General features: G+C 54.1%; 4 protein-coding genes across 4 annotated transcripts; 2 read left to right on the top strand and 2 right to left on the bottom strand.

The window, feature by feature from the left end:
- Nucleotides 1–4,115: 4,115 nt before the first annotated feature.
- UCRPA7_7879 (putative cation channel family protein) lies at nucleotides 4,116–4,709 on the top strand (the record flags this gene model as incomplete). Its single annotated transcript, XM_007920399.1, has 1 exon — nucleotides 4,116–4,709. The coding sequence occupies one exon, from the start codon at nucleotides 4,116–4,118 to the stop codon at nucleotides 4,707–4,709; it is 594 nt and encodes a 197-aa protein (XP_007918590.1).
- A 569-nt stretch (nucleotides 4,710–5,278) lies between these two features.
- On the bottom strand, nucleotides 5,279–5,560 carry UCRPA7_7880 (hypothetical protein; the record flags this gene model as incomplete). Its single annotated transcript, XM_007920400.1, has 2 exons — nucleotides 5,279–5,441; nucleotides 5,511–5,560. The coding sequence occupies 2 exons, from the start codon at nucleotides 5,558–5,560 to the stop codon at nucleotides 5,279–5,281; spliced, it is 213 nt and encodes a 70-aa protein (XP_007918591.1).
- A 2,472-nt stretch (nucleotides 5,561–8,032) lies between these two features.
- Nucleotides 8,033–10,392, top strand: UCRPA7_7881 (hypothetical protein; the record flags this gene model as incomplete). The annotated part of the gene is made up of 3 exons (XM_007920401.1): nucleotides 8,033–8,035; nucleotides 8,087–8,920; nucleotides 8,983–10,392. 3 exons carry the CDS (start codon nucleotides 8,033–8,035, stop codon nucleotides 10,390–10,392), a joined length of 2,247 nt encoding a protein of 748 aa, XP_007918592.1.
- A 353-nt stretch (nucleotides 10,393–10,745) lies between these two features.
- Nucleotides 10,746–11,843, bottom strand: UCRPA7_7882 (putative type 2a phosphatase-associated protein 42 protein; the record flags this gene model as incomplete). The annotated part of the gene is made up of 1 exon (XM_007920402.1): nucleotides 10,746–11,843. One exon carries the CDS (start codon nucleotides 11,841–11,843, stop codon nucleotides 10,746–10,748), a length of 1,098 nt encoding a protein of 365 aa, XP_007918593.1.
- Between the last annotated feature and the right edge of the window lie 580 nt (nucleotides 11,844–12,423).

The following is a 12,423-nucleotide window of genomic DNA, read 5'->3' on the forward strand; positions in this document are numbered from 1 at the left end:
TTTCGGTCTCCAGATCCACTGGCACCAGGTGCTTGATCACAGCGAATCATCGCGCCGCATGTCGACCTGCCGCTGCGACTCGGTCGCCTCATGGTGTGGTAGCGGTCCAATGACTGGCTGAGCTGCAGCAAACATGCATATTGGAGCACACCTTACGACGTCTTGTCTCACAGTTAAGCAACCCTAAGGCAGAGGTCATGCGCTTCACCGTGAGGCAAAAGTTGGGGGAAGTATGGGGGCAGGGCGTCCTAGCGCAATGCAAGATAAAGCAGCTTCAACCGCGAAGAGAAGACTGTCCGGTTGCAGCGTGATTCTTTTCTTTGCTGGGAAGCGGTAAAGACGACGACTGTGTTTTTTTCCTATTTTGGGTGCGAGCCTGCTCGAGGATTGGCCGGTTCTATATCAGTCTCCAACATCCCGTCTCCATTGAATACAGGTAATCTGCATCTCGGTGGGCCACTGATGTTGTAATGCAAGTAGGCCAAAGTGGACGCTTTCCTCATGTAAGTCACGACGCCAGCATGCAATGTAAGTCAAGGCACCCCGGCCTCACGCTAAGGGGGGACTGTTATTTCGATCTCCTCCTTATCACCAACACCACCCCAGGCCCCCCCAGCATTGGTTTCATTACCATGGTCGCGCTTTAGGCGGCCTTTTCCCTAGGATCTTGGACGATCTAGCATTGTGCTAACCCTGTCAGTGGTATATTTGTAGTGGTTCCCGGCATCCGTGCAGTGATTTATTTACTTCGTACATGTGGGGAACTCGGCTCAAGTCGAGCTGCACCCAAGCATTGTCTTTGCAGTACACGGCTTCTCGCAGCTGGGACACAGCACAAAAGCCCGATTGTGCTTCGGACGTTATTTGCCTCCTGAGGCCTTCCTGACGTCCCCGTTGCCTTTTGAAATCCATGGAGCGGTGATTATCAAAGGCGTTGAGCTGGGCTTAGACTAGCCGGCCGACAGAATGCTCTCCAGGCTACTGTCTCCCTTCGCGTCCGCATCGCGACGCGACGGCGAGGAAGATGAAGACAGCCCTTCACCTGGAGCCTCGAACCGCGATTATGCTCGGCAAAGACATGCCACCGCCGACTTCACCGAAGCAGATGATGACGACGACGAGTCCAACGAGGATGAGCAGGAACAGTACCGTCCCAATCGCCCTGTCCAGGAAGACGAGGATGGCCTGCCTCACCCCGGCGCTGTTTTGCCGCTCTTTTCCTCAACACACCTTGGTACAGTCCATCCAATGGCTCTGAAATTGAGCTTACTGACTCCTTGAACAGACTCGTTGCCTGTCTACAGCATAACACATGCCATCCGAATGATCGTCCAAACCCGAACCGAAACCACGTTGACCTGGGAGCAATTGAGATCACCCCAGGTCTCCCAATTTCTTGTCAAGCCAATGCAACAGCAGATTCGGACCCAACACTTTACTCGGGCTACCATTTACGCGCTCATGGCCAACTGCCTGCAGTTCGGCAAGGAAGGTCAAATGTACCCGGGCAATGCAGGAACAAGCAGCACTAGGGCGAAAGTCTGCGAGCTCCTTGCAATAAAGCTACTGAAGGAATACAGCACGCGGGAGCTCATAGATGCTCTTTCGTATGACTTCTACCCTCTCCAAGGCTTACCAGGTAACCAAACGCCCATTGCGCCCCGAGATGCCAAGGGAAAGCCACGGCCTGCTGCCGCCAGGACATCCACGCTGGAAGTCGCGATACGAGCCTCTGCAAAGAACTTTCTGGCTCACCCCCTGGTTGTCCAGCAACTTGAGGCTATCTGGAATGGTGCCATTAGCTTTTATTCTGCTGCTGACAATATACATCGTCAGACATCTGTATCATCAACCTCCAGCGGCAGCAACTCAAGGAGACAGAGTGGTTTAAGAACGCCTCTACTAGGACAGCAGAACCCGGGCAAGGAAGACCAGTCTCGCATGCCATTCTATGCAGCAGGGCGGCGAACTGTCACCCTCTACGATCCCAGAAATGCGTCTCTATTCAAGCTATCAAGGCTCCGAGTACCACGCTATAGGCAATTTCTGTCAACATGCTCATTGGCTGTCCTGATCGGTCTATTTCTCGCAGTCCTAATAGCGAGGTCAAATCGCATCACCACTCTCGAGCTTATCTTTTGGTTCTGGAGTGCCGGCTTCATGCTGGATGAGCTTGTTGGTTTCAACGAGCAAGGCTTCTCGCTCTATATCATGAGTTTCTGGAACATTTTTGATCTTGGGATCCTGCTCCTGCTCATCGTTTACTACTGCATGCGTCTATACGGAGTATTCCTTGTCGATGCTCGAAAATGGAATGACAATGCATACGATATGCTGGCCGCCAACGCCATCCTGCTCCTTCCGCGGATATTCAGCGTTCTCGACCACTATCAATACTTTTCACAGCTTCTCATCGCATTCAGGCTCATGGCCGTCGATCTGATGGCCGTGTTTGTGCTCGTTGTCATTTCTTGCAGTGGCTTTTTCGTATTCTTCACATTGTCGAGGAATGACAATGATGCCGCTGAAGTTGCGTACAAGATATTTCAGCTGCTCATGGGATTCACCCCTGCCGCTTGGGAAGTGTGAGTAAAGTTCTTGGAATGCAACTCTCCACACCTGAAGCACGCTGCGTTTTTCTATATTCTGTCAAGCCACAGGTACTAACTTGGACATAGTTGGCCGAATTATGATTGGCTTGGGCGAACATTGATGGTGATCTTTCTCATCATCTGTCACTTCGTCATTGTGTAAGTCCTACGGTGCTGTCTGGTACTATATATATTAATCTTCTACATCTAGTACCATTCTGATCACAGTTCTTACGAACTCGTTTATGGCGGTTGCCTCTCATGCGAACGAGGAGCATCAGTAGGATTGTCCATTTTGATGTCGTGGAATTATGTCTGACAGTGACCAGGTTCTTATTCGCCATCAATACCATTTCAATGGTGAAGAATGACGCGCTGTTTTCTTACGTCGCGCCTGGCAACATCTTTGCATGGATATTGATGCCGCTGAGATACTGTATGCCTTTGCAACAGTTCGTCTGGCTCAATCGTTTATTTATCAAAATCACTCACTTCCCTCTATTGTTCTGCATCTATTTCTATGAGAAGTACTTCTTGGCTTCCTCGATGTACGAGCCTACAGACCTGGTGGAACACCCAGGACGAGGTCGTCCAAGACAATTCTCCTTAGCAGATCCAACAAGCAGAGCCGCTCTGTTCAGTCCCAACGTTCGAGTACGTGAAGAATCGGTCGCAGGGTTTCAGAAGGACCGCGCCTTGGAAGAGGTGTTCCGACGAGCCCCTGACTACGCGACTTTACGGACTCAGCGTAGGGAAGAACGTAGGAAGGCCCAGACGGCTATTAGAAATTGGATGGACCAGAATGAGACGATTGCGGAATCCCCTAATAACTATTCGACCATTGACAGCAGGGCACAGCAAGACTGGCGCCGAAAGCTCAGTCTGGGCCGGGATCGCCAGAGCAAACTTCGTCAATTCTCAGAAGCAAGGTCCGTTGCCAGCGATCCGGCAGACTTGTTGTCGAATCATGGCTTCCGTGGCGCCTCGAATTACTTTGATAGCATATCTCGGCATGATTATGCGATGCAGACTGAGATCAAAGACAACACCGATGCGGATGGTGACGACGAGCTTGTTACGAATGACGAGGACGAAGAGGACAATGCCACAAACACCGCCGAGAGTAGAAGAAGCCACCGACCGCAACCAGTTGAGGAAGAAGATTATTTTACCACTCCCATTGCAAATCGCTTCAGCAGAAATCCTCCAATGTCGGCATCTGTGCATTCATCCACAGCACCACTGAAGCAGACTCCCCCACAGGCATCACCTCGTCCACCACGCCGCAACATGCACAGTCGAACGCTTTCTACGAATACGATTCTCTATAATCCGCCAGGGCAGTCACAGCACCAGCAGGACGAGAGCTCGGCATCACCAATGCCAACTTCTCAGGTGCGATCTCGGCCGATGAGCAGCCGTCACACGCCGGCTGATAGCCCCGGACCTGGACCGGGCCGCCGGTCTCCTCGCCGCACCGTATACCTGGCTTCGCGTCCAAGACCAATCCTTCCGCCTCGTGACATGGCACACACAGCTCCCAACCGAGCGGCACTGGGTCTGCCCATGGAGCCGCTCGCCAGACGCAGTCAGCCTAGGAGATTATCGTCGCTGGACCTCGCAGTGGACAACCAGTCAGACCTGGCCGGGCTGGCGGCGGCGAACGACACATATGGCGCAGTGCCATCTAGTTTCGCGACGCAAATGGCCATGGCGACCGGCATGATGACGCCTGCCGGTCTCGGTGGGGGTCCTGGCCTCGGCCGGCGCGACAGCGACCGCATGAGCCGGCTGATGCTGGCACGTATGAAGACGCTGGAGGAAGGGTTCGCGGACATCGTGCACGAGATGCGCGTCATGCGCAGCAGCGGACACCCAACGGCGAACAACTCCGCATCCGAGGGCAGCTGGAAAGGCAGGTCGGTGCCCGGCCTTGCCACGATCGAGATTGCGGGACACGACAGGGGCGAGCGCAGTGGGCTGAGGAGGGTCAAGACTGTGACTTCGAGACCTGGCAGCGGCAGGGGCAAGGGCAAGCAGGTCCAGCAGTCGGACGCCGACGACTCGGATGATGGCGATGGCAACCAGACGTTTGCCACAAAGGGGAGTTCTTTATAAGCTTGTGCCATCTTCTTCTACAGGGAAACGAATGGAGGCGTAATCTGCATACATGTACACGGCGTTCAGTTTGCGTTTTTGTTTTCGGACCGCAGTATATGCATTGGACACGGGGCGTTTTGGATCGTTTTGAGCATTGAGAATCTCTCCATTCTAGATACCTATGAGAGCACCCATTTGGCAGCTCCGCTTTGGCTCGGACGCAGCTTTGGGAGCAGCTTCTCCATTTGCAGCACATAATTCATAATCAGACATTGCGCCACTTGAGCACCCACGACTTCCTTCTAAAGACCACGACCCGAGACTTTGTCTAATATCGTCATTCGCCGAATATCCCCCCGCCATGGTTGATTTCTCTAGGCCTGAATCCGTCCTCCTGCCATAAGCGTTGTCCGCGTAGTTGCGCCTTTCAATTGATTTGAGCACTTGAAATCCTGATTGATACTCCTGACTCCTTCCTTCCACCTGTGGTATAAGCCGTAGACCAGTATATCACCATCCTTCCTCTCGGTCATCATGCTCCGGCATGTTTGAAGTGTCCATTGGGTCCGACTGGGTTGGCTGTCTCTTCAAATTCCGCCTCCGCTGCGGTCTACGCTGACGTAGAAGTTGGGAATGGCCGAGTTCTTCTGGGCGAGCTCGTTCTTCCTGATCTGCTCGGCCTTGTAGCGGACGGCCAGGGCCACGCCGGTGGCGGCGGCGGAGGCAAGAATGAGGCCTCTGTGACGGGTGCTGCTCCCAGCAGCATTAGTTACGTTCAAGGACAGACAGATTTGGGTGTTAGGAGACCAGGTTACTCACGTAAATGGTCGGACCTGGCCGCCGTTCATGTGTGCTCTCGCCGAATCCATGTCGTTGTGTGTGGCGACTTGTTTTGTTTCGAGGCGGTGTGTTTGTCGAACAGCCGAGGTTAGGTCGTTCCGTTCAAGTGAGGGATAGGCGAATCTCTTGGGCAATCAGCTCTAATAACAAGCACATGTGGCTCCCTTTTAAAGAGCTTCTACAATTGAGAGTTGGAGAGACAAGAAGGATCGGGACAAGAGATGGGAGGGTAGGGAGGTAGCTTAGGAGCTATGATAGGGTTTCTGTCTGCCTACTTATCTTGCCGGCAAGCAATCGATCAAGTAATGAATTGTTGGGGATGTGGATGGCGAAAGATCGGGATCGAACGATGCCTGGGGGCTTGAGGTTAGTGAGCACGCGACACCACACTGGGGAAAGCTGGAGATGGGTCTCCGACTCCCAAGCAGCACCCTGATCTGCCCACTAGCTCTGGCGGCCGCTCTGATTTGCGGGGAGGTGCTCCGGGCCAGTGGCTTGTGGAGAAGATAGGTAGCTGGTAGCGTAGCATATAGGAGGTAGGTACTGTAGCACAGCAGCGAGGCGGCGGTATACACATGATGGTAGATACAAATTCAATACATAAGGCGGCGCAGATGCATGCCTCATTAGGTACCTAGGTAGAGACAGCTGCAGCAATGCCGTGTCAAGAGGGAGGCCAAGCTGCTCCGTCAACTCCCGAATGTTTCGTCCACTTGCACATTTGATGAAGCCTCTTCACTTCCCATGTCGTCTTAATCAACTTGCCCTGCTTTCATTTGTGTTATCAATTCGGAAGCAGAATGAAGGTCTTGGGTCTGGGTATTCGACTTTAAGTTCAAAGTATCTCCCTCTCCCTTGACATCATGCCCTGGGAACTGCGATTCAGCTTCTTGATATGAGACAGACGTTTGCCACATTGAGTTCGAGACCTGTTGAGACCACCTGGGCACCGGGAGCTCATCCGCGCCATACTGTGACCGTGGCTAGCGAGGGGCGGGGGCGGTAGTGATAAGGAGAGTCTTGGAGCTGATTAGCGTCGTCGGGTGTCTTGGTCAAGAACTGCCCCTCTCCTGTCCTTATAACGGAACCTGGAAGCTCACTAGAAATGTCTTAGAACTCATTGGCCAACATCTTGCATAGAGCACACCTGCATCTACCTCCACCTGCAGGTGGGCTGCTACCTACCAGCCTCTAGTATCTCACCGATCGCCTGTTTCCAACGCCGTTATTGCACAACCTACAGCTCTTCTATCCCGCGTATAACCATTCGCCCACCACCTGCAAAGCTGCGGTTCACACCTTGTGTAAGTGCGCGGAAGCCGGGGTCGTATGAGTAGCTCCTACGAGGTCGGTCGGTAGAGGCTCGAGAGGGTACCGGTAGCGTACTTAGGTATATATGCGAGTATGCGTATGTGGCCGATCATCTCTCTACCTACCTACCTACCTAGGTACAGTACACAGTTGATGGGCCTCACGCATTCAATCAACTGCAGCACGCCAATGAGAAGACTGGGGAGCGGCCAGGTCACCATCATTAACCTGAAGCAAGTGCCAGGCACCTCTCCTCGACCCGAAAGCCGGGCAGACTTCCATTGGCTCGCTATGCAGACCTGGGAGCTCCAGCTGCACCTGGGCATGCGATGAACCCAGTCATTGGTAACTGCCCTCCTGCTCTCACCTGGGCATGTCTGACTCTTTGCAACTCTGGAACCCGCAGGCACTCGGCTGTGCCTCATTGATCGGTACATGTCCCAGTGCCGTACATCCAATGCCCAGAAATGCTCGAAAGAGGCCAAGTAGGCTGAGAAAGTCCCGTCACATGGCAGCTTATCCGAGAAGCTTTCCTTGCCGCAATACAACCAACATACGTGGTACAAGCCATGTCAGATCTTGCATCTGTCCATTTCATTTAGTCTATCTCTTGGGTCAAATTCTCGGATTGAACTACCACATATCAGTACTGTAATTCAGCAGAGCTTGATTCTCTCCTGGTGTCGCGTTGTGTGTACCAGATCCTCGACCAAGCAACTTCTTTCTTCTTCACCAGTCTGTCTAATGAAATGCCGACGAGCATTTCTCAAATTCATCATACACAGTCTCTCTATCTACCGTAGCCAATAGACAAAGTCGCCTTCTCCACACATATCTTCCCCGTTACCAGCCCAGCCGACTCTCCTTCCTTCAGGCTGCTTGGCTGCCTTGCGGCTCGCAGCACCCCTGTCCCCACGTATCCATCATCTGACATCCCACCTCAGGAAGGCTGCCTGAATTACGGGACCATTCTCAACAGCACGCACACACAAAACATCTCTTCATCGGGTCTCAAGATATTCAAAGTGAAGCCAGATCAAGATCTAGCAAACGAAGATACTGCAAGTATTTGCATACGATTTACACCATATAGCAGGCAAGAAGAGACGATAGACACTTCGCCACACTAACCTCCGCCTGCCCCTCACTTGTAAGCACTTCACTCGGTGTGATTGAGCTGGCAAGTCGCCATGGTAAGTTGAACATATCATTCATCCCAATCAGTATATGCTCACAGATCTCAGGACCAACAAGATCACATGGTCTCGCCAGAGGCCCTTGATGCCGCCATCCGAGCTCAGTTTCCTGATGCGATACCTGAGGCTCACCCCGAGACATTCGCTGCCAGACACTTTCATGACCAGGAGCAGTTCAGGACACAGAATGGCCTGCAGAACTCACCCACCGGCGACGTGCTCGTCATTGTCAAACCGCCTGACTATATAGAGAAGAGAACGAGCTGCAACGGAGCCCCGTTCAAGGAGGCCCGGCTGCGCCTCGACTACGACGCCATTGTCAAGACGGGCTCCACGGATCTAATAGACAAGCTGCAGAGCGCCAAGTATCAGAATAGGATGAGGCGGCGCATCAATGACATTTCAGAGGGTGTGACACATGTCCTCGATCTATCGCCCTCCCTGGAAGAAGACGACTGCTCTCTGGCGCTGCAGGACCTGACCATCACAAAGGGTATCAAGCTATGGTATCGCACCATGTACGGAGCCGAATCAGTGTCCGCCCGTCTCGTTGGCGGCCACGACGATGTCTGTTTCTGCCGGGGGGAGAGCGATGTGGTCGAAGCGCTGCCAAATCCCATCCGAGTCACCCCTATGATGAACCTGCAGTCTCCGCAGTCTTCTTCATCGCTGGAGGAGTCCAAAGACGACTGCATCTACGATATGAAGCCTCTGGCAGTCTACCGCGATATCAACGACTATTGCCCGATACGGCAAGCGGCAAACACCATACGGCTCTTCCGAGCTATCGCTGGCGAGGACCTGTTGATCGACTCTGCGCCGAGGATGTGGACCTTGGTTGGATTGTTCAAGATGTTTGGCATGACAAATCATGATTTACTCGTAAGTGGTTCAATTTGGAGGTTTTGTAAAGATATCTTTTGCTGACTGAATCCAATGGCTAGCGCGACAGCATCACAGCGTGGCTCATGGCCGATCCGAATTCCATGTTCATGGAGATCCTGCCGGAGGAGACGCTCCATGTTGCAACAGTGTTGGAAAGCCAGGCGATTGCCGAACCAGCTTACAGGATTCTTGTTAACGAGAGAGCCATAGCAGTGGCCGGAGAGCAGTTGACAAGACAACACTTAGCGCAGACCGTCTTCGGTCGACGGTCGTCCGACTGCCTCTCTGGATCAGAGTTCGGCGATTCGGTGCTGCGGATGGTGGAACATGCCGGAGTCGCAATGGCAGACCGTGTAAGGACCGCAGTGGACCGCCTCCTGAGCGACGAGTGCTTCAGCGTTCTTGGAATCCAAGAGTGGAAGAAACTGCTCGCAGTGGGCTTTACCATTAAACAGATAGGTCTGAGCCAAGACCTCCCGTTCGTCAAAGCCCTCGGGGTTTTGATAGAAGGTCTACGGTACTCCTTCCACACAGACGTCTATGATGCTCTCTCCGATGTGCTGCCTCCGGGCTCGGATATCTTCGCCGACAGAGTGCGTCGGCATTACATCTCGCCTGTAACCATGTTGAGCTTCCGCGATGTCTACAAGTTCCTGAAAGAGCATCAGCGCGCTCTCACACCGTACTTCTGGCAGCAGCTATCCAACAAACCTGCCGGCTGGCTCAAGTACAAGTCAGCGCTCGGCCCGACCCACTCTCTCGAGTCGCTCACCACGACGTTCAACAAGGAGCTTCGGAACGCTCTGGAGCCCGCCGGTATCAGCATCGGCGAGTTCCACCTGTACGAGTTTCATACGCAGCTGACAGCGGCTGTCCGTCGATACATTGCGCCTTACATCAAGCAGGAAGGCCAGTACCTAATCACACCGCACCTCCTCTTGACTCTCAATGACGAGGAGATGAACTTTCTACGGCTAGGCAGCGAGGCAGTCTTCGACGACAATGTTCCTCCCACGTGGATGGGACCAAGCGGACCCGGCCCCGCGTACCATACCGGCCAAACAATCGGTAGCGTCTCTGGCTCGTCCACTACGAGCTTCGGCATGGGAAAGCTTGCCATTGACGATGACGACGACGATACGGCGACCGCGACAGGAGTTCCTGGGAGCAGTGTGGCCCAGGACGGAATCTCGACAGTCTATGGACGACATCGGGTTATTGCTCCAAGTGCGCAATCCATTGTGTCCGAGCAGTTCTCCGCCGGCGACAGTGAGTATGCGCAAGCGCAGTTTGCGGTGCCGGACGAGCGGCAGGGCCGCGGTAAAGCCCTCGCTGCCCTGGTTGAGGAGGATGACGATGACGATTATGAAAAGGAGTTTGAGATGGCCGACGACAGCGACGACGAGACGATGGGAGATACCTCGGGGGAAGAATCAGAGGCCTTCTCCTTTGTAGAGAGTACGACCTAGGGTGGCTCACTCAATGAACCGGTAAAAGAATGGCTTTTATGGGCTGGCTAGCTACGACGGAGGCGTTAATAGTGCATCGGGAATCAGAGCGCTTTATGATCACGAATCTTCTCTTCACTGTACATATAATAATACTTGGGAACTTTAGCATGAAATCATCTCCCTATTACGCCCGAGCTTTTCTAACCCATTTTTCCACCGAGCAATAATGCTACGCAGAATGTACCCCTAAACATATGCTATGCCATTCCTATTTGGTATGCTCCCCTGTTCTCGTCTCGCCGTATACTCCTAAATGCACAATCATCAAGTTGTTTGATTACCGCACTGTCATACAGGGGAATACTGTGCCGTCAACCCCTGTTCAATGTGTTACCGCTGCCTTTTGGGTTCGCCTCGGTGAACTCATCCCATTCTCTGGCCTTCATAGTCTCTGCATCGGCCTTCTCGTAATTGTCCTCATCTGGCGTCGGTTGTCGGCCGCTCGCCTCACCACCTCCCTCAATGATGCCGCCTCTCCGCCTCTCCTCATCCAGGTACTCGTCGATCGTCATGGTCGGCAAGTTGTGGCTCGGCCTGAACACGCCTCTCTGGATCTCCTGCCTGTTACCCAGCAGCGTGAACGGCCGCAAGGGCTTCCCGTCCTTTGCGAGGAGCGGGCCGTTCCCGCTCAGCGACCCCAGCCTCCTTAACGGCCGGTCCAGCCGGTCCGAGAAGCCGTCCTCCTGCATGCTGTCGGCGCGCCGTCGCTCGTCCTCCTCGACGGACGACGTCTGCGGCAGCAGCGGCACCGGCGCCTGGGCCAGGATCTCAAACTCCCTGTTCAGGCTCTCGAGCGCCTGGAAGGTCATGTGGGCGCAGTAGTGGACGTTGGCGACGTGCACCTCGCGCACCGCCTCCTCGTCGCCGCCGCCGCCGCCGTCCTCAAGGTACTCGGGTCGCCGCCGCAGGTACTCCAGCTTCTGGCGCAGCTCCTTCTCCGCCTTGAAGTTTGCAATCTTGGCGTTCCGCCTGGCGTTCGGGTCCGAGGTCGAGACGGTGGAGAAGGAGCCGGGGTCGTCGGCGTAGCTCTCGAGCAGCTTCGCGTACGACGGCGACAGGAGGGAGTAGCTGTCCAGCATGTGCAGGAACCTCTCGTACGCATCCCGCGCCCTCTCCAGGACCTTCTTGCGCTCGTGGGGCGAGGTCGCGGAGATCTTCTGGGTGAGCTCGGCGAGGTAGAAGTTGATGAGGAGGTAGGGGAGGTCAGAGGTCGAAATGTCCTCGAGGCTCTCGTTGGGGCTGAAGATGGAGAGACTGCCGATCAGCTGCAGGCACTCCAGGTAGTCGTCGATCGCGGCGGAGAGGTCCTCCCGGTACTGAGGCGAGGCCGCCTCGTACGTGTTGTCGAGAGCATGCCGTTTCTCTTCTGCCTCTGCGAAGACGGACTTGAGAGTCCTAGGCTCGTCCATTGCGTTGCACAAGATCGATCGATGGCTGTGCTTGTTCCAGGCTTCCCTCGGTGAGTAGAAAAGAATAGAAGGCCTCGTGCCCTACGAAACACGAGGAACTGGGAGTCTGGTTGGAAGCTGCAGGACTGAGGCAAGGAGGCTTCTTAATTGCTTAGAAACGTACTGGTGGCAATGGTTGATTTTTGAGCCACAAGCACAAGTGCCCCGCACGCACGCATACGGAGCTTCCTTTGCGCAATCAACTGGGGCCAGGGGTCCCCTAAGCATCTTATCGATAGCGCGATAACGATGCCAGTTGTGGTTGTGGGGCGAGGACCCCGTTTACGGGTAGGTCAGAGCTTAACTTTGGATGCCTTGGACCCCTGTTTCCCCTAGATTTAGCGGCCCCCCACGCGCAACTTACAGTACGAGCCGTATAAGTGGCTTCGACAGACTACCTACCGTACGTAGGTAAGTATTCATAAGGTTGTCACCAACTGTGCATTGACCAGCTACGCCTGCCGTTCCCAGATTGTCCTGGTCTTGGCTTCGATATCGTCTACATGTCATTATTTCCAGAGGAATAAAAATGAGGCTTCCG

This window comes from Phaeoacremonium minimum, assembly GCF_000392275.1.
Source record: "Phaeoacremonium minimum UCRPA7 unplaced genomic scaffold PA7_03_scaffold_560, whole genome shotgun sequence".
NCBI classification, from domain to species: Eukaryota; Fungi; Ascomycota; class Sordariomycetes; order Togniniales; family Togniniaceae; genus Phaeoacremonium; species Phaeoacremonium minimum.